Here is a 19,195-nt window from a genome sequence, read left to right on the forward strand (position 1 = left end):
AAATACACCACGTGAGGTAGCAAAGTAGTCTCTTCGAAACTCCAATGTCAAAAATTTGGCTGTCTGACTGGTCTATCCTCACGATCACGATAAGTTCTCGGAACGTGAGCAAATCATTCAATAGAGTACGCGTAAACTGACATTCTCCGTACATATTTAGAAAATCCAGAAGCGTGCAAAGCCCTGAAAACGTTCTAAATTCCGTATCAGTACTGGTGAACTTTGAATGCACGCCCGAAGGATACTGACCGAGCTGAACATGAGCCTATGCGACCGGCGATCTCTCCATGATTCACATGCACCTACTGACACAGTAGTCCTTGGTCGGTGGCGACACAATCTATACAGCCGAGTCAAGGGCACTCAACGTTAACCACCGTAATTCTCATCACTTGACAATAGTGGTAAACAACTTACGGCCCTCGAGTACACTTCCTGAGCAGCCGCTGAGGTAATACTTGCATGAATGACCGGCGTTGTAATGGTTGTTGCCGTTGCAGGCGGACACTGTGGTATAGGTCAATAAGGAGCATTTGTTTCGTCTGAAAAAAAGAGGTAAGATTGAAATGGGACATACATGGGGTGCAGGCGATGTCAGTCTGTAACGTCGCAGCACTGGCAGGGGCGATGAAGAGAAGCGCAGAGGCGAGGGCAAAGAATGCGGCGGAGAACTGCATGACAGAATATTGTTATGGAGGCTAGCTGGAAGTACAGATCCTGCGAGTGGAAGCGGGTTGGGGTTGGATGCTAAATGGGAGGGCTTGTCGGATTATATAGCTACCTGCGGTAGCCCGCATGAGGGTTGAAGTCCCACAGACGTCTGTATCGATTCATACCCCTGGAAGCAATGTTGAGAGCGAAATATACTAGAAAGGTCTAGAGGATGAGTGATGTCCGAGAGCGATCAAAATACAGGCCAATACTTGAGAGCATATGCTATACACCTTGACGTTGAATGAGAGGTCTCCGTGTGCCACATTCACCGATGACAGCGCAGACAAAGTAAATACGGTACAGCGCCATCTTTCATCCGCTTCTTACGACATGAGGATTACTGAGGACGGTCGGAAGTGTGTCAATTGGCATCACATCGATCGGTCTGTCGTCGTATATTTCAAAAGGACAATACAGCATTCAATGCCCGAACCCATTCCAGGGAGGCGAAACCCACTAAAATCATGTTTTGGAGACACGGCCGTGTAACCTTTCAGCCCCGACCGTGTTTCATTGCTGCGTCTGAGAAATAGTTCTATCTATCGGAAATCAATTTGTAAGTTCTACGTGATATACTGCTGCACGTTCGAGAGGTAAAAGAGAGCTGCTAGTGCAAAGAGCACGGGACACTTCCCGTCACAAATTCAACACATACAAAGCAAGCCCACGTAAGCTCATGACTTCACAGTTCTTGTTTGTAAAGTGCGCTTTGTCTCATACAGCCGACATGCAAGGAGCCGACCAAGTTTCCAGTCAAAGATCTGATGCCCTGCCCATTTACAAAATATTTACCGAGGAGTGCGGACCATCAAGTCACGATAGTGCTAGTGAGCGCACAGCGGATCATGATGAGAAAAACAACATCTTGTGATGTCTCTCCCAGTTCCGACTGCAACAGAATCGTCATACTATCATGCTGGTCCTGTTCTTCAATATAAAGACCGTTCCTTTCCCTGTTCCAATAAGCAGCCTACGAAACAAAGAGTTGCAGCTCTTGTAACATTGGCAGAGACAGGATTGTTCTGACGTGCACCGAACAACAATTCTAGTGAGCCGAATAATGATTAATTCTGTAGGTCATCATCTCGCACGAACACCCGGGAGGGTATACAGTGGTGTCTGCTGTCAAAACGAATGCGATGCAGTGACAAATTGTTTTCTCCATACCGTGTTTCTTTGTCCTTACTTTCTGCTGTGTTCATTCCAAAAGTCGACCAGTATACGTGATTGTCGACCAAAGCGATATCTTGAATTAGTACATTCTCTTCATCCCGTTATTGGTTATGATGCTGGGGGTCATTTCTGCGTAACTGCGGTGTTTCAGCCGCGGTAATCTAGTGAATTTTATGATAACTGGAATTATCATGACACTGGAATAGATTCCGGCAATAACGTTGACCTCTTGTCTACTCACCGTATCTGACAGCTTGAGATAGGACGTACAAATACCTCGGATGGCTATAAAAGCAGACCAGCGACTTCTTTCTTTTCACTCAGCATCCACAACCCCCTTCAAACTCGTAGATCTGAACCAGTTAACCAGTCTTCACAATCCGCAGGACCGCTACTTCACGATGCAATTCTCTACTCCTTTCTTCGTTTTTGTCTCTGCTCTGCTTTTCCTGGTCCCTGCAGCCAGTGCTATCGCTTGTGATCCCTGTGCGCTTACTTCGCAAATTTCACCGTATAGGATGAAGCTTACCATGCCCCCCGATCACAGTGTCAGCTTGCAATGGACAGAATCACTACAATGCCGGGCACTCGTGCAAGTTCTACGTGAGCCAATGCACAGGTGATGTCATCGACGGCCGTAAGCTCTCTTGTGCACTTTGTTTTGGAAGTTATAACAACAGCTCACGATGATACTTTTTCTCTCGCTATTTAGACTGCGTATCCACCAGTAGTGGCCTGGTATGTCAGTAGGCACTTCTTTTAGGGAAGAGCAATGAGCTCACGAGCGTTTATGCGTCATGGTCAGTACTACTCGGTCTTCTCTATCATTCCCTTGTCCACCCTCCATTTGTTCTGATAAATTTTTCTTTAGACGTTTCTATGTCTCATGAATAGTTATGTCTTAGAGCTTGGTCTGAAATTGTGTTATAAATTGTCTCAGATGCTTTTCTTTGACTTATCCATCATTTTCGGGTAGAAAGTAAAAGCCGGATATCGCAGACTGACGCCAACGTATATCATGCTGGCTTCGTCTGGCGGACGCAGCCACTACAGCTGAACCTCATTCTCATCGTAATGATTTAATTTGTTCTGAAGGATTCCACCCGATCCCACCTCCTCATGTCCTCTCAATTATCTGGGGATGTGGCAGCCATAAATTGTTCCTAAGGCGGGATCAGATTACAATGCTAAATGCAGTCGAGATGTCACAAAGTCATTGGGTAAGTACCACCTGTATTCTCAACGTAGTCCTAACTCTTGGCTTCCACGCATTGCTTGCGCCCATAAAATGGTCTAGCTTTGAGAACGTACCGATGTATGACTGTTCCATCCGCGGCCAATCCGTGACATTGGTACGTACCGGTCTCGTACCGTACACATTTTGACGGTGATATGGGACAACAAACACGAAGGATGAAGCAAGGTGTGGGAATAGGCTCAGATTCAAGATTCAACAGTGACTTATACGTGTGAAAAAATGTATGACAAAGGGCGTTCTGTGTGTGTCGCTGAAGATGTGGTCTCAATTACTCAAACATTGCGTGGTCAAGGTAGATTTCTAGGATGATGTCCTCAGATCAACAATCGGAATCGCATCACGGTGTGAAAGTACCTAAGAGCGAAGACCCGGTGGCCATATTACCTGAATCAGAAGAGTCAGTTATTGTGGCGTTCCCAGAGGCGTGTCTTACGCATGCCTTTGATACTGTACGCGCAAGCGTGGGCGTGGTCGCCTTGCTTATAATCTAGACCGACATCTTGGGTGGTCGAGCACTCCTAGTTTCCCTCTATCAGCCCTACTCATTCAATGTTTCTCGGGGGCAAAAGAATGGAACGTACGTCGATCTTGCACAAATTAATGTTCTTTGTTCGTAGCTTGCATATACCTCTAGCCGTGCGCACAGCGACGCTCGCCAGCATCGTCATGGTACATGGGCCTATCTTGGCAAAACATGTCTACTCATACTGTACGTCGCTCAGTTGGCTTCACTCGTGTGTCTCTCTATTCCGTCCTCCTTGGCCTTCGAACTCGCTTTCATTATTTGGATATGCTACGTCTTTCTGGCACTCTCATTTAGCCCTCAACCATCCCTACTCGTGTGGTATACCTCTTCTCCGGCTCGGAATCGAACCTCTCTACGTTTGTAGCAGTACAATTCTGCTACCGGTATGGAGAGGCTTTCTCCTCGCAATACGACTCAGAAACCCTACTAGCAGCGCCACTTCTGGTTCGCGTAATCAGATACGGACGGTGGAAGAGGCGATTGGGACACTAATGGGTGCAGCTATGGGAGCATGGGGTGGATATGTCCTCGGGAGGCAATGGTTGCTTTGGTGAGCTTGCGAGCGAACGGGAGAGAGTTTTATTGCGACGGTGCGTCTATCTACCATTCTGAGCTGTTCTTTCTCTGACACGCATTCCATTTCCATTCCACAATAATCCGATGGAGTAGATCCGGCATTTTGATCGCGCCATGGTGATTGTAACTGACTTTTTGTATTATATGTTCCGCACATGAAAGTCTTTATTATACGTATATGCGAGTAGACAGAGAGATCCTGAACCATACGTCTTTTGACTAGAAAGGACGACAGATGAAACTCACCGGATATCCTTTTCATAATTCTTGGCCCGATATTGCGACTAATCATCAGTGCGGGTACAGATTTCGCCCCCACAAGAGCGCCACACTGCACCTTACTTGCCGAACACTTGGAGACCTAAAGCTCAGGGTGATAAAATTGGACAACAAGGATCAGGGATTGCGAATAGATTACAAAAATAAGAGGCTAGTACAGTATATGATGTCGCCCGGATTCAATTGAGGGCCATATCCGTAGATAATGGCATGCATGTCCATATCTGGAGGATCATCCGTCTGCAGTTCATGTAAGTAAGTGAGGTATCCGTACATCCTAGAAACGAAATTTGGTGTTCCGTTTGGAGTATATTAGGACGTGCCGATAACTTGCACACTTCAATGAATAGCAGACATGCTATGGGCCTCACTAGGTATGAACATGCATGGGACCTTAAAGTGGAGACCTCCGGAGCCTCCAGCGTAAGCTACCCCCGGCGTTTGTAAATAAAACGACCGAAACAATAACTGTCGAGCTCTTGGTGCTTCCAGATATGATTAGGGCGATGATTAGTAACGTGTGCCCTGCGGGAAAGTTCAGTTCTCGCTGTGGAAGGAAATAATTTCATGGATAACACACGGGTACCACGAGCAGCATGTTCTGCGGTTGAGAACCGTACCGCTTCGAGATTATCCTACGTTTACGCATAAACTTGAGACTCGGGCTGACGGTCAAGAACATCACATACCTTCACTTCAGATAGTGAGCGGTGTGTGTTGTGAGAAACAACAATCTGCCGAATGTTGAGACGGGTCTGTACACCCGGTTTGAGTATCATAATTCAGCCTGCAGATAACATCTGAAAACACGAACATTAAACTCTTCCACCGTCATGGTGACATCCTTCTCACACTTCTGGAGATCGTCGATGATGTTCCTACGCTTCAAGAACCGTTTGACCGGAGACGTGCTGTACCAGGATAGAACCTCGATGATCAGGGACAGTTGTCTGCGTGTTACCTTGTGAGTATCCATGACTGAACGGAATGCATGATTGGGATACGCACTCCTCGAGGTGTCTGAAAAAGGTTCTCATGTCTTCGGAGAAGTTGACGTCGTTATTGCTGTCCTCGTATACGCCGAGAACGATTTCTTGCAGGCGCACAATTCTGTCTCCCAAGGAACGTAATGTCGTTTCAACCGTCTGCAGCTCCTGAAAGTGTTGTTGATGCTGTGTATCACAAGTATATTCGAGTAATGAAGGACTAACTTACCTTGGTGGCTTTGACAACGTAGTCAATAATACTGGAAAGGCACTCAACGTATGGAACGCCTTGTGTCATTTGCGATGCTTCCTTTAGTAAGAGACCTGCAAGCTTCAATAGCTCGAGACCAATATCCCGTGAAGTATCGGAGCCAAGGATTTTGCGAACTGAGGGAATAGAAGTATACAGTGGACATATAGTCGAGCATGAACAGTGAATAACAGGTGGCAGACGACTCACCACAGTGCATGGGACGCATCCTTTGACGGGACTTTGATTGAGCGTGGCCACTCGTTGGATGAATTCCTACAGCTGACGCATTGTCGATATCAGACTGCATGTTACCAATAGCTTCCTCAATGGGCGCAGCGGCCGCTAGTCTCGTCGTCAGCCTCGTCCTTGCTGAAGGTGTACAATACTTCATAAATAGACGTACACACTTTCGGCCGCCGCCGGATTCTTATACGCTTGAGCAGCGGCAGGTTGAACTCGTCAATGTGAGGACAAATCAAGAGGTTAGGTGAGGTAGAAGGTCTCGAATGGAAATGGGCGGTGCGAAAGGGGCAGGGAGGGTTGCAGCAGCGAAATAGTAATGAACGTAGGTATGGTCCCACGAACAACGCCACTGAATCGGGTTGACTCAGTGTATTAGGGTTGAACATCGTTATCGATGTTTCCCCATGTGTATATTGGGGTCCATGCCTCGCCTATGTTCAGAGATTTCATGAGAAACCTGATGCCTGGAAGAGAGAAACCGTGCTGCTGAAACTGCCGCCATCGCCGATAATCATCACAGGAAGTCAACGGGACAAGAGGAGAGACATCCACTTCGGGAATCGTCGAAAGTGATTTACGTTGCGCGATTGCTGGACCAATAAGGGGAACACACATTTGTGCAGAGTATATGGGTTGTTGAAGAAATTGAGGGCACTACTTGGACATGTGGGGACGTCAGAAATATCCTTATTGTCTGATAAATTGTCCGTATTCTAGAACTGCAAGGGAGAGTGAGAAAGACGATCGTACAGAACATGAAGCCATTGAAACATGACCTAGGCAGAACGTACCAAGGACACCAGCTCACGGAAGCCCACAACCCTTCACTAGCCTCCCCCAGACTCCCCGGCATGACTGACTGCATGGAGTTGAGAAGAGTGAGGCTTTAGTGACGAGACGACTGCGTCCAGAGAGTACTAACGGGTCATGTCACCGTGTACTTGCGTCATTCGCGCGTACCATGCAGAAATAGCCCAAGATTTTTGATACCTAACTCAAGAGGAGCCATCAGATCGATGGCGAAATCAAGAGAGTAAAATGCACAAGAGGATCAGCACCTCGATGGTGGTGCGGGTCGTGTCCTTGCAATTCGAAAGAAGTCGCATTTGGTTGGACTACATGCAGAGCAAGTCGTTATCTAGTACACTCTGATGGGTACTTAGAGTGTATATTCCCAGCTCAAAGACGAGGTCAAGTACCAAAACAAACGGTGAGGAGAACCAGGCAAGAATAGAGGAGGCGAAAAGGTCAAGGCGGTGGCCCCGATGAAGATAGGGCATACATCGCATTGAAGCACAACGCGCATTGTACAGGATCCTGAGATGGATCCGATATCGCAGTACAATTCAGATTTTGGATGGAGAGTTATGAGAGACACTGAGCTGTAATCGCCTGCTGCAGCCGTATCAGTTCGCATCGCTCTTCGGAACGAGAGATATATCATTGTGCGCCCAGGTATTCGACAGCGAAGCCGCTAGTGCGTCGATCTCTAGCTCCAAGCTATTAGTGGAGCACGATAATGGCTGGTCAGAACCAAGAGATGACCATACAGCTCCGAAACACAACCAGTAAGTGCGGAGGGATCGAGGTAGAGAGTAGAAAGCCTGGGACGCGTGGACGTGTGGCGAACTGCGGCCGGCGGCTAGTAAATAAATTTAGGCTCAGATTGATGTGGCGCCGGTGAAATTTGTTTTTTTTTCTTCCTACGCCACCACACAACCATTTCCAGCACATTGCCTCTTCTACGAATCAGTTACAATCAGGTACTTAAAGGTAATAGAGGTGCCATTATCCTCAGTATATATATATTTCTGCATGGCATTTGAATCCCATTAGGCTACTCGAGATCTCATCGATGAGTACCCTGTGCAGTCGTCGATCAGTCACGCCACACTCTGATTTTTCACCGGTCTTATCAAGTTTATGTTTCTGACTTCTACGTATTGTTCCCGTAGCAAGATATCAGGGTGTAAATCAGATCAGATCCAGCCATGGACGACAATGAAGTAGACTCGGACTCGGAGCTTGATTCGACTTGGGAGCAACTATTGCAAACGAATCCCCAGCGACTGGTAGACATCTTCGATCTGAACTATGATTCCATTGGGCAAAAGAACAAATGGGGAGACACAATCGATGTAAGTACCAGCCCATTCTATAATCTCTCGTATACCTAGGACTCATGAGATCAACCATAGGATATCGAACCAGTCAAGCGTTGTATTCGGTTCGCCGTCAAGATTCGTGACCGAAGTTCACAGTGGGACGGTCTAGTGCGTGCTGGAATAATGGATAAACTCTGTGAATGTGTAACTGGCACACGTAAGACGTTCAGGAGACGCCCTGTCCAGGGCTCTCCGGGAGAGCCGATCTCAGTAAGTCCATCCCATCGTCACTAATCCGACTGTCTCAAGGAATGTGCGAATAACCTTACTCTGCAACAGTTTCATTCTATCTATTATGAACCCATGAGATATCTCATAATGGCATGCAAACGGTTTGGCTTCGAATCGGCATCGATCACGGCGAACGTCAAAGGTTCTCTACGACGACACTGGAAAGACATGGCTCGGCGTGTAGGTACTCTCACAGTCCATTTTTCGAGTTTATATCTCACAGCAACCGTGTATTGTGTAGCTGTGGAACGATCCGGACCAGACTGAGGATCCACGAGCGTCGATGGCCTATGAACGTGCTAATATATGTCTCCTTGTGGATCTGGCTTGCGGGCACAGCCGTGCAAGGGATAGGGCGTTCATGACGGTATACTATCATCTCTCTGTCTGCCTGAGGAAGACCTGATTAATTGACCAAGACCGTGAAGATGTTGCGAGAAGATGATGATCTCACAACGCGCGTGGGATTTCGGTATTGGATCAACTCAACTACACCTGTGGACTTTCGCATCATGGAGAGGTTGCTGTATTCAATCTACAACATCACCGACGCCGACGAAGACGAAATACTTGGTCCGCTCTTCACAAAGTTTCACCGGGAGATGCACGCGGGCTGCAAGAGCTTTCAACGCAGCGTCGCGAAGATCGAGTGGTCTCTTACCCATCTTCACAAGGTCGATATCACTCTGAGCAGCAGCACCATCCCGACTATATTCCTTCTTTTCCAACACAGCATCCAAAACCGAACCATGAAGCTCTACATGACTGCTGAGCCCGACCTTGTCCATGCTTTTCTGAAGCGAAAGGGTCTGTGGAAGGCTATCTTCGAACACCTTGTCTTCATCTCGCGAGATACGTCCATCCCCGGTGTATCCCGCCCATACTCGGTCGTGGCTAGTAGAACTTTACATTGCGTTGCAGACGTCCTGGCGGCCACTCGGCGTCAAGTTACGGAGGAGTCTGGTGAGTTTTCTCGAGTGTTAGTGCAGGCCGGCATGTTCAATGCCCTGGAGGAGGCTATTCCACGATTCGCATCCTTCGTTGACCTCTCATGTATGTCCCTCCTCGACGTCCCCTGCCAATATGTATAAATATGACTGACTCTTACCATAGTCGCCATGGATAAACTGCTGGGATCTCTCCTTCTCGTCTCCGAGCGCCATCCCTTTCTCTACCGATCCCTACGAGAGCAATTGCCCCGGCCCAGGATTCTCCGTGCCTTGTTAGATGCAGCATACGTCGGCCCCGAAAAGCCTACGCCTCCTCGATTCATCCCATCCAGCATGCTCCCGGTCAGAGATGGCCCGAATCTGAACACCTACCACATCTGCCCGTGGTTCTACTTGGACCTGTTACGGCTACGCGCTGAGATGGATAAGGAGTGCTCGCGGAGAGGATGTAAGAAGCGTAGGAAGGCGAGGTGCAAGGCGTGTAAGAACACAGGATATTGCGGGTTCGAATGTCAGAAAAGGTGCGTGGGGGATCGTCGATCTCGTTCGGTGTCGTTCTGTCAACTTACACCTCCATGAAACCGTAGGGATTGGGACGAACACCGCCTCGTATGCGGTTTCGGGCGCACTCGTTCTCCCTCCAATGTACGGAGGCAGGGATTCATCGAGACCGTAACATACCCCGCTCGGTTCCCAGTGGCACGTTCAGGATACATCGAGTCCTGATTTCTCCAGTGATGTGTCTGTTGCGGACTACAGTATTGTGCGATGAAACTGGGTACGTTGCACGCTACAAGCGCTAAGTAATTGCAACATAATGTGGTTGTCGATATAGTGTGAAATTGCTGAATTGTTCGAACGAGACCCCAGCAAGCAGAAACAGCGAACCTCGGCGACTCGGCGAACGCGAACAAAAAGTTGTGAAACGTAGATTTGTGGCGTAGCAAGTACTCAGAGATGTGGCGTGCTATGATTAGAAGTGTATGCAGTCGTACAGCAAATAAAGCGAGGAATGGCCGAGTTGTAAGTATGTACCGGGATGGGAGAGACGTGTCCTGTTGAGTCTATGTACAGCAAGGAAGCATGAAAGGTTGGCGGGTAGGTACGTGAAGAGAAGACGCCGGTCTAGAGATTATGTGGCGCTATGCTCGTGCGACAACATGCAATGAATAAAGGCAGGGGCTGAACAGAGGATATTGGTGAAACGAGGCAGGAGGAGGGAATCATGAGTGCGAGCGGTGGACGAGAGAAGCGATAGAGCATGAAGTGGCGGGGTATCCGTAGACGAGAACTAAGTAGAGAAGAGAAAATAAGCTATCGAGGAGTCGACCAAAGCATCCACGAGAGGAAGCCCCAGTCGAGAAGGATAAACGAAGAAGACATCAGGTAATCGTCCTCTCACTGGAAGCTAACCCTGGATAGCAGTCCCTCTATGTCGAAAAGGTCAATCTTGCCGACTCCATACTCCCCATCGTCTACCGGGCACCACCGTCTCCACTCGATTTCGCCAACGTTGACGGTTCGCCCGGCATCGACTTCTGGTATTGATTCCGTTGCGGGGTTCGGAGTCGAAGCCGATGAGAGAGAAGTGTAGACGGTGGAAAGAATGGGAGCACGAAAGTCGAGCTCGGAGTGGATGTGCTGACGGTTGAGAGAGGCGAGGACGAGAGTCGAGAGCCGTGGGACGTAAGCGGGGGAGAGAGGCGAAGATCCATGGACGCATTCGGCCAGCAGCGATATGAGGGTAGATGGCGTGGAATGCTGGATGAAGGACAGGGAATCGCCCAGGAGATGCTCGTTATTGTTGACGACCAAGACGCGAAGATTCGTCAGCGCTGCTACGAATGCACAAAGCGCTCGTTCACTACAATGAACCTCCTCGATGCGCAGGACTTCGAGCTTCTCCACCAGGGGAACGAGCAACCTCATAATCTCGTCGTGCACCCCTTCCTCCCGCTCCTGACCCATAACCGGTAGATCGATCTCCAGCTGCCTCAATGCCGGCAACCTCAAACGCTTCAAAATCGCCGCGCCTTCCTCCGCTCGTTGTCTCGCGAATACCAACCTCTTCAAGGATCGCATATCCAATACTTCCTCCACCGGCCATTCGTCCGCCACGCCTAACGGACCCGAATTGTCCAGTACCAACGTCTCCAGTCCTGGATTTGAAGTAAGGATGGCCTGCAGTCGAGGATGGGAGATCCATACCCGACTATCGTGATCCCGCAACTCCAATGACGTCAACCCGGTAATGAACGTCGACGCTCCCCAGTACAGATCCAAACCCCTCAACCTTACACTCTCCAGCCTCGGTGCCACTCCATTCAACGGAACGTGAACGGTTCCCCAACGCGAAATGTCTTCATAGCCTGGGATGTACGAGACCGAGAAGTCGATGAGGTGTGGCGCGGGGCCGAGAGGGAAGGAGCGCAGGGAAAGGGAGACGAAGGAGTAGTTGTTGGACGTGACGGAGTATGTGCGTAGGGGACGATGCGTCGTGAGGAGCGTCAGGCGTTTCCGGACTTTGTCCGTATCGGTAAGGTAGAACGGACTCTCGTACTCTTCATCCGCGAATGGATGGTGCTCGGTGATGGGGTGGCGCGCAGCAGGGCATGGGTAAGTTTCGATGTAATCTTTCGGAGAAGTGAAGTCGAAATAGAGATTGAGTGGTTGGGTATGTGAGCGTTCGAGGAGGAGCTTCAGGATAGGGAAACGTGGCGCGTCGCGTGTGCAGGAGATGGTGGTCCAGAGGCGAGAGTTGGCGAGTGCGATGTCGCGCCAGCGACCGCAGACTTGAGAAATGAGTAGAGGAAATGGTTTAATATCGTTGAAGGAGATTGGCCCTGAGCCGAGAGTGAAGATGTGGTTCAGGATTTCGGGTGGCACCCTGTCGAGGGCAGACGGCCGCGAAGCTACAGTTGCACTCATCGTCGGATGTGTGTACCGTGGCCGTTGTCAACAAGGTCTATACGGCTAAGAGAGCCTTGTTATGGTTGTGAGTAGGGTTGTGGGTGAGAGAGCAGAAGAAAGGACGCAGCGGAGGACGACGGTTATAGACCAGCACGCTGTTCGCGGGGAAACGTCGTCTTATAAGTGAGGCCGAGAAAATGAAGGGTGCGTCTCGAGCGTGTCCATGACGGCAAAACTTCCTCGTTGCTGCGTCCAAAGCCTCTTGGACAACAATCGTGCTGTCGAGGCCAGTCAGTTAGTCCCGTTCTCTCCCGATTGCGTCCAGCCTCATGAATGACGCGCTCCACAAGAAAAAAAACACGAAAGAGAAAGAAAAGCACCGCCGGAAGCCGAAGGCTTTGGAATTCAACACGGACAAACAAACGCTTTGCTTCGGCCCATCTGCGCCACCTCATTCTTCCTCACAAACTGCCTTCTTCTCTCGATTCAACTGTGTTTGCATTCTATCCAGCTGCACGCTTGGCTTCGCTTTCGTGACTTTGATGGCCAAAAAAGCTGGACTCGGAGCTGGTCATGCTGTGGAAGTCTCTCGTGCGGCCTAAACTACTTGAACACGCATCAATGCACCTGGATGCCAAGGAACCCTTGATGAACAAGACCAAGACAGACGCACAGTGTTGAATGGCGAACTGCCTGTCGTTGCTGGCGATTATGATGACGAATAACATCAAGGCCTTGCTGAAGGGTTGATGTTATCTGGGCGGGTGGAAGCTCAGTAACTCAGTCGTCAGAATGCCAGGTACGCTATATGAACTCTTATCCTTCATACTCCCTACTCACGTCTCTCGTAACAGATTCTGGGGTTACTCTGTACCACAACAGTTATCACATCGACGACTTTTGTAAACATCCAGATTCCACCCTACGACTTTGACCTCATTCAAGGACGAACCACACGTCTAAAACCATACGTCCACGTCATTCCTTGCTCCCTCGCACGTAACGAGGCTGGCCATCTCCTACCGGCTCGAGACGCTATCTATACCACAGCCGACCCCACTCTGCGTACCGCCGGGCACGCACCCGCCCCCGACAACTCCGCTCCCCCTGTCAGACCAGGACGGAAAGACTTATTTGCCTCTGTGGCGGGATTCTAGTACTGCTCCACTTGCTCTTTCGAGTTTCGTCTTAGATGCACTGACGCGCGCCAGTACTCCAACGGTCCTCTATCGTCGAGCATGATCTCTATGCGCACCCTGGGACAATAAGGCGAGAGTCAGATATCGACACGTCTTTGCATGATAGGCGCGTTCGCTTTCATGATGATTATTACTTGGGATACTGAGCTTGGACGTCCAGCCCGTGTGATCGTGTGGCGCTACTTCTACCGCAGAACTCGTTCTAACGTTTTCCAAACGATGTTAACAAGTCACGGGCTGAGTAGTGTCGTTTCGTCCTGCTTTCGATGGGCATTTTCCTAGCATTTATGTACTTGGAGTCAAAGCTTCGTTCGGTGCTTTCGATGCTTGTGGCTGGCCGTAGCGACGGTCGTGTCTGTAGGACTCTTCGGTCCTGAGACCAAACATTTCCGTCCTGGCAAAGTCTTTGCTCGAGTTTTTCGACTCAAACATTGCACGCGTAGTGGTGGTGTGTGTTCGTAGCAGGAAGCAGCCGACCCAAAGTGATGACGAGTGGATCGGCATGCATCGAACGATGAGGTATTGTACGGCCAGCGTTCTCCAATCCCGTCCATGCATAACTGGATGTTCTGCAGAGTGAGGACACCAGTGGTAGTCAACCGATTTCAGCGTGTTAGGCGGAGATTTTTTCCGTATGCCCGTGGATTGATTCGTCCGCTCGAGACCACCAATCTCTAGAGCTCATGACCATCAGACTCTGGAAGCATCCGTGAATGTCTCTTGGATATTCAAGTCGATGTGGCGCGCTGCAATAAAATACACAGGTCATACCCTCGCTATGATCTGCGTGATATACATTGAGACGTCTCTCTAGGTTGTTATTGTCCACGCAGAAACCTCTGATAACGGCTTGTCCTTTCTGGACACGTCGAACACTTACTGTATCGCGTCACGGATAGTATGCTACACTGTTCATTCATAAATACCATCTACGAACTCTCTCCGTCTCGAACTCCTTATCTATCGTCACTTTTCTCACAACCGATACGATCTCTTATGTCCCTATAATTCTACGTTGAGCCTGGGACGGGGAAGGGGTCAAAACTATGAGAGATCGACCCTATTTTGGCCCTTGATGCACGCTATACCCAGCTTCCCCAGGGCCAAAACGCGGGGTTTTGCCAGGGATTGAAAAGCAGCGGGAGGGCGACGAATGACACAGGTGTTACGGTGGTGCATGAGAAGTAACTGGCTGGTGTCCTCATGATACCCTATAATGTCCCTCATGGGTCATATTCCGCTCATCATCCTTCCTTGTACACGGATGCCACTTCTTTGTTGGGTCAGAAGGGCACTTCACTTTTACTAGCAAACAAGTTGTCCGGACTTTCGCTTCCATTCAGACCATCAGCGCCTCGTGCATGCATAGTCCGTGTCTCATTCTCTCATGGCATCCTTACGTGCGCTTGAGCGTCTGTGTATCTTCCCTGTCGGTGGTCTGTCGTCTGCGACCGAAAGGAGTTTGGTCTTTGTCAATGTGTGCTTCCGGGTACGCGTTTCTCTTTCCGTCCAGGTCTTGGAATTTATATGACTGGATATCTTCGCTTATATAAGTCCCAATCGACTTTATTTTCGACCATATCTACTTACAGCCCTGAAGGTCCTTTGTCCTTTCGTCTAAAATCATGGTGTCCCATTTTCTATCTTACAGTTCTCCCAACATCCATTCGGTCTCTGTCCCTGACTTTATCATCCTCCGCCGGACAGTTATCATCCACTGCGCAAGCATCTCGAGGACATCGACTATGTGCCACATTCACACCAAACCCGAGCAGGCGAGTGGTTTCCAGATCCCTGCAGAGAAGATCACTTCTTCTGCATTTATATGCCGTTAGAACCGTGGGGAGTGATTTATCATTTAGGCGTTAATCAAAATTTTTCATCGATGGTGCTTATTCATGTCTAGCCGCTGATCACCTCGTATGTGCGCTTTTCGCAAGTGCTCTCTCTGTCTCCCATACTATCACCGTGGAAGTAGCGTCTAACGGATATTAACCCTTGACGCTCGAGTCTGAGGTATCTGGGTCTATTCTCACTTTGATGGCGTATTGCTGTCCAGTAACCACGAGGATCGAAATCTTTCTGTTCAAGTTCCGTCTGGCCTCGAGGTAACTTAAACGCCCGGATGGGTAATACACGGTTCTTTTTGGCTGCTAGCCTCAAATGCGCACAGCGTTGGCTGTATCGGATTTCTGAGGCCTGTGCACAGGTATGTCATAGACTTACGAAATGCCACCACGGCATCCGTTCCCCTTTTAGTTAAACAAATGTTGTGGTTCAGTATATATTCCTTGTGATGGTATGCATGGTCTATATTCTACGATGATACTCGAACTCCCGCATATGGACCACTCTTTGGCGTCTGTTTCACTGTTCACATCTGTGGAGATAAATCATTTTGCTGAGACGAACCGTTTTCTTTTCAGCTCTGATGGCAGCTATGTTCTCGTCTCTGCTGCCGGTAGGTGCGGATGAGATACCATGAGAGGTTGTGCGCAACTGATGTATTGTTCAAGCTCTTTGGTTTTCGGACTTCGTCGAGACTTTCCCTGCGGAAGTCCGTGTCATTTGGTCGAGGCCGATAAGAGGCCCATCCACGCTCTTCTTCCTGAGCAGATACAGCTTTCTCGGGTATCTCATTCTACCCGTGATTGCTAGTGGACACGGATCCGACACCGGCAATGGGTATGCAACCGTTTGTTGATAACAGTCTTCCACATTGATCAGAGGCTCTTGTGTATTTACAGTTGCTCGCTACATGATATCTTACTCAGCGCATTCGCGACTTTGGCCACTGCATCATCTGGATGTAAGGCCCATTGATCCCGACATCTCGATTGACCCACATTGCATTAACACCAAGTTTATCAGTCATCCTATCTCTCAGAGTCTTCGCCATCCACAACCGTAACAGGACCTTCCTGGCAATTGCAGCCATCCTGATCATCTCCAAGTTATCCATGGATATCAATGTGTGTACCACGAGATTGCATCTTCGTCCTTCTTCTCATACTGGCTTAGGTTTCACTTCAACAAGGTCACTCAATATCGGCGGATCACGTTCTCTGCTCTTGCAAAATGGCACCCTCAAATCTGAAGCTTAACACTCGGTATGTAATCACTTCGGGCATCACATTATATTCTATGTTAATCATCTGCTTGGCAGGTGTGCGTCATTATGAAACTCTTCGTTAACTCGTCTGATACCTCAACACAGTTGAAGCAGCCATTCCTCTCCTCAGCGTCGCATTTGACATATTCATATTTGCGCTGACACATACGAGTACTTGGAAGCATGCACGTGAGATGCGAAGGCTGGGACATTCGAGCGTGGCTGAGCTGATCTGGCGTGACGGTGCGAGATCATCGATCAATTCCGAGACCTTTGAGATGATTTTTACTGATACAGCACCCTAGGCGTTCTATACTTCTTGTTCGTTTTGCCACATTATATCCTCGTATTGGGCGCAGTCTTACACATCGGGAATTTAAAAAGATCCCTTCTTGTCATCAGTATCGCTCAAGCCAGCCTCACCATGGTCAGTGCTTGCGTAGTTTCGTGTCTTTCGCGTGCTGATGGACATCGCAGATCGCAGCGGCGAAACCCTCAGTGAGGGTTCCAGCTTTATTCGCATTCAGGCCCATGATTGCTGACACGCCGCAATGCAAAACAGCCAGCATCGACGTCTGTCAGCTCGCTTATCAGCCCCTTCTTGGTCGTGTTTGTTGTTCTCATGATTGCTTACCTCGCCCCCAAACGTTTCACTGATCTCATCAACTTACAACAGGATTCCGAATATTCTGACGAATCGCATGGTCCTAAATCTTCGTGCATATGATTCCAGCGCTTCCCTGGGACCAACACGTTCATCATTGCCAGATATGATCTTCTCTCCGGACTTGTGGTTGGATAACATAGGGTTTGAAATGGAGGTAGATGCCTTCGATGATGGAAGCGATGATGCTGCTGCTGAAACCCTCATTGGAGAAGGGACAGTGCAGAGCATGGTAGTCGATTGTGTAGCGTGATCTTCATGAACTGTGCGTTTTTCTCTTAATGTTTTCGCCACGTATTAAGTTAAACACATTATCACAGATCTACGGGTGCCACTGACAAAATATATGTTGTAGTATCAAACCTTATAGGTTTCGAGTTCATTTGGAACACGATGGAGTAATATTGGGCCACGCAGATTACGAGCTTGCGTGAAAAGTTCCGAGTTGTTATTGATACACAATGTATATTTCTCGATGTATTTCTCGGCGTACGAATCTGCGCAGTGTCGAAGCGCAAGTCGAATGTTATTCCTGTTGATGTCCATTATAATTGAGGTTCTCCGGTAGTGTAGTGGTCTCGAGCTGAAATATAGCCGTAAGAGCAGCGAGACTAACTGTGGGGTACTGGAAAATACTGAAAGCTGATATTAGGCTGTATAGTAACTAATGTGGCAATAAAGCAAATGAGAATGACAGAATGAGATCACTAGGAACGAACGATATCCGACTACCGTATGAACGCGGATAGCAAAAAGACGCTCATACAGTTGCCGTCAGTGACTCGCGGTCACGGTTAAGAAGGTAACGTTTCGAGTGAATTGAGCTATGTCCCATGATAGAAGGCTCAACGGATCGGCGAGTTGTTTGGGCCGTGAAACCAGTAGACAATGAAGAGGCGCTAATCGCAACTCCGTGCATCGCGAAATCCATTGCCGCCGTGGGTGTCACCCGTGCGGATGCTGTCATATCCCACGCAGTCCTCTGGAGTGCCACAATGACAATGATTGCAGTGGGATAGAACCCCTGAATACGGCATTGAGTATTCCCGCCCCGATATATTCATTGAGTATTATTTCAGGGCAGAATAAAGGCGGTATACCAGAGAGATATCACGCACAGATATTTGGGCGAGTGCTGCTGGAAAAGCCACATTGGACGCACTGATAGGAAACGACCAGACACTCCATATCGACGGTGTCACCTGGCTGACAATGTACAATATCTTCTCCATTCGCGTCTGAAGTTAAGCAGGGATGTCCAAGAGAGTAAATGCGATGGATCACTCACCCACACACCGCAGTACAACACGGCGGATTCAATGAGAAGCACAAGTATTGCCCCTGTCGTCGTTTGTATACTTTCTCCGTCAAGGTATGCACGTATAGATGTTCTATGATGACTTAGGTATCGTCAGTTCACAGAAGAGGTGAAACACAAAGTAGATACCTACTAAGCCTTATACCCAATCAACGCTGTCGCAATAACATTGCTAGCTAGTGATGTTCCCCACATTACCCATTGACCAACGACCATTTCGTCTAAACTGACACCACCGCCATATGAGGAGTCATTGACGTCAGCGCTACCCGACTTAGGACTGGCTTGTGTACACACGGCGGGGGAACCACTATTTAGAGCACGCTAAAGGCATTTCTATTGCGAGATCAATATTTTATACATAGAGGGGAAAATGCAGTCGTCCAAATACCAGATTTAGCGTAGTTTGATGTGTAATCTATTGTTTTCCTTTGGATTCCGCTTCAAAGTTTCCCATGTCGGAGGCTGATGAAAAAAAATGGACCCGAGCGAATGATAATATTTGGACTAAACTTTAGAGTCCTCCAAAGGAGGATCTATATATTTTATCTTGATCTCAATATGGCGGCAGTGAAAGCCAGCCTTTGGAGTGCCCGATTTGGTGCACCAAAGATAAACAATCCAGCCCAATATGGAGC

General features: G+C 48.7%; 6 protein-coding genes across 6 annotated transcripts; 3 read left to right on the top strand and 3 right to left on the bottom strand.

Annotated features, from left to right (window-relative positions):
* Window positions 1-388: 388 nt before the first annotated feature.
* On the bottom strand, window positions 389-677 carry STEHIDRAFT_155089 (uncharacterized protein; the record flags this gene model as incomplete). The annotated part of the gene is made up of 2 exons (XM_007302186.1): window positions 389-507; window positions 578-677. The coding sequence occupies 2 exons, from the start codon at window positions 675-677 to the stop codon at window positions 389-391; spliced, it is 219 nt and encodes a 72-aa protein (XP_007302248.1).
* A 1,611-nt stretch (window positions 678-2,288) lies between these two features.
* On the top strand, window positions 2,289-4,225 carry STEHIDRAFT_109611 (uncharacterized protein; the record flags this gene model as incomplete). Its single annotated transcript, XM_007302187.1, has 9 exons — window positions 2,289-2,373; window positions 2,435-2,490; window positions 2,600-2,625; window positions 3,085-3,107; window positions 3,136-3,239; window positions 3,442-3,594; window positions 3,637-3,722; window positions 3,763-3,854; window positions 3,966-4,225. The coding sequence occupies 9 exons, from the start codon at window positions 2,289-2,291 to the stop codon at window positions 4,223-4,225; spliced, it is 885 nt and encodes a 294-aa protein (XP_007302249.1).
* Window positions 4,226-4,661: 436 nt separating this feature from the next.
* Window positions 4,662-6,156, bottom strand: STEHIDRAFT_109612 (uncharacterized protein; the record flags this gene model as incomplete). The annotated part of the gene is made up of 7 exons (XM_007302188.1): window positions 4,662-4,803; window positions 4,920-4,954; window positions 5,216-5,281; window positions 5,341-5,476; window positions 5,535-5,698; window positions 5,742-5,899; window positions 5,973-6,156. 7 exons carry the CDS (start codon window positions 6,154-6,156, stop codon window positions 4,662-4,664), a joined length of 885 nt encoding a protein of 294 aa, XP_007302250.1.
* A 1,843-nt stretch (window positions 6,157-7,999) lies between these two features.
* Window positions 8,000-10,080, top strand: STEHIDRAFT_109613 (uncharacterized protein; the record flags this gene model as incomplete). The annotated part of the gene is made up of 7 exons (XM_007302189.1): window positions 8,000-8,146; window positions 8,207-8,383; window positions 8,453-8,584; window positions 8,646-8,771; window positions 8,824-9,367; window positions 9,518-9,875; window positions 9,942-10,080. 7 exons carry the CDS (start codon window positions 8,000-8,002, stop codon window positions 10,078-10,080), a joined length of 1,623 nt encoding a protein of 540 aa, XP_007302251.1.
* A 112-nt stretch (window positions 10,081-10,192) lies between these two features.
* STEHIDRAFT_167204 (uncharacterized protein) lies at window positions 10,193-12,368 on the bottom strand. Its single transcript, XM_007302190.1, has one exon. It carries the CDS (start codon window positions 12,280-12,282, stop codon window positions 10,753-10,755), a length of 1,530 nt encoding a protein of 509 aa, XP_007302252.1. The 5' UTR covers window positions 12,283-12,368; the 3' UTR covers window positions 10,193-10,752.
* A 3,417-nt stretch (window positions 12,369-15,785) lies between these two features.
* Window positions 15,786-17,885, top strand: STEHIDRAFT_109615 (uncharacterized protein; the record flags this gene model as incomplete). Its single annotated transcript, XM_007302191.1, has 10 exons — window positions 15,786-15,924; window positions 15,980-16,148; window positions 16,211-16,272; window positions 16,335-16,435; window positions 16,485-16,573; window positions 16,630-16,631; window positions 16,681-16,818; window positions 16,978-17,002; window positions 17,252-17,471; window positions 17,808-17,885. 10 exons carry the CDS (start codon window positions 15,786-15,788, stop codon window positions 17,883-17,885), a joined length of 1,023 nt encoding a protein of 340 aa, XP_007302253.1.
* Window positions 17,886-19,195: the final 1,310 nt, after the last annotated feature.

The sequence above is a fragment of the Stereum hirsutum genome (assembly GCF_000264905.1).
Source record: "Stereum hirsutum FP-91666 SS1 unplaced genomic scaffold STEHIscaffold_4, whole genome shotgun sequence".
Lineage (NCBI taxonomy): Eukaryota > Fungi > Basidiomycota > Agaricomycetes > Russulales > Stereaceae > Stereum > Stereum hirsutum.

What these genes read in the sequence shown, in the direction of transcription:
- STEHIDRAFT_167204 (XM_007302190.1), bottom strand. Translation starts at nt 12,282, where the DNA reads ATGAGTGCAACTGTAGCTTCGCGGCCGTCTGCCCTCGACAGGGTGCCA.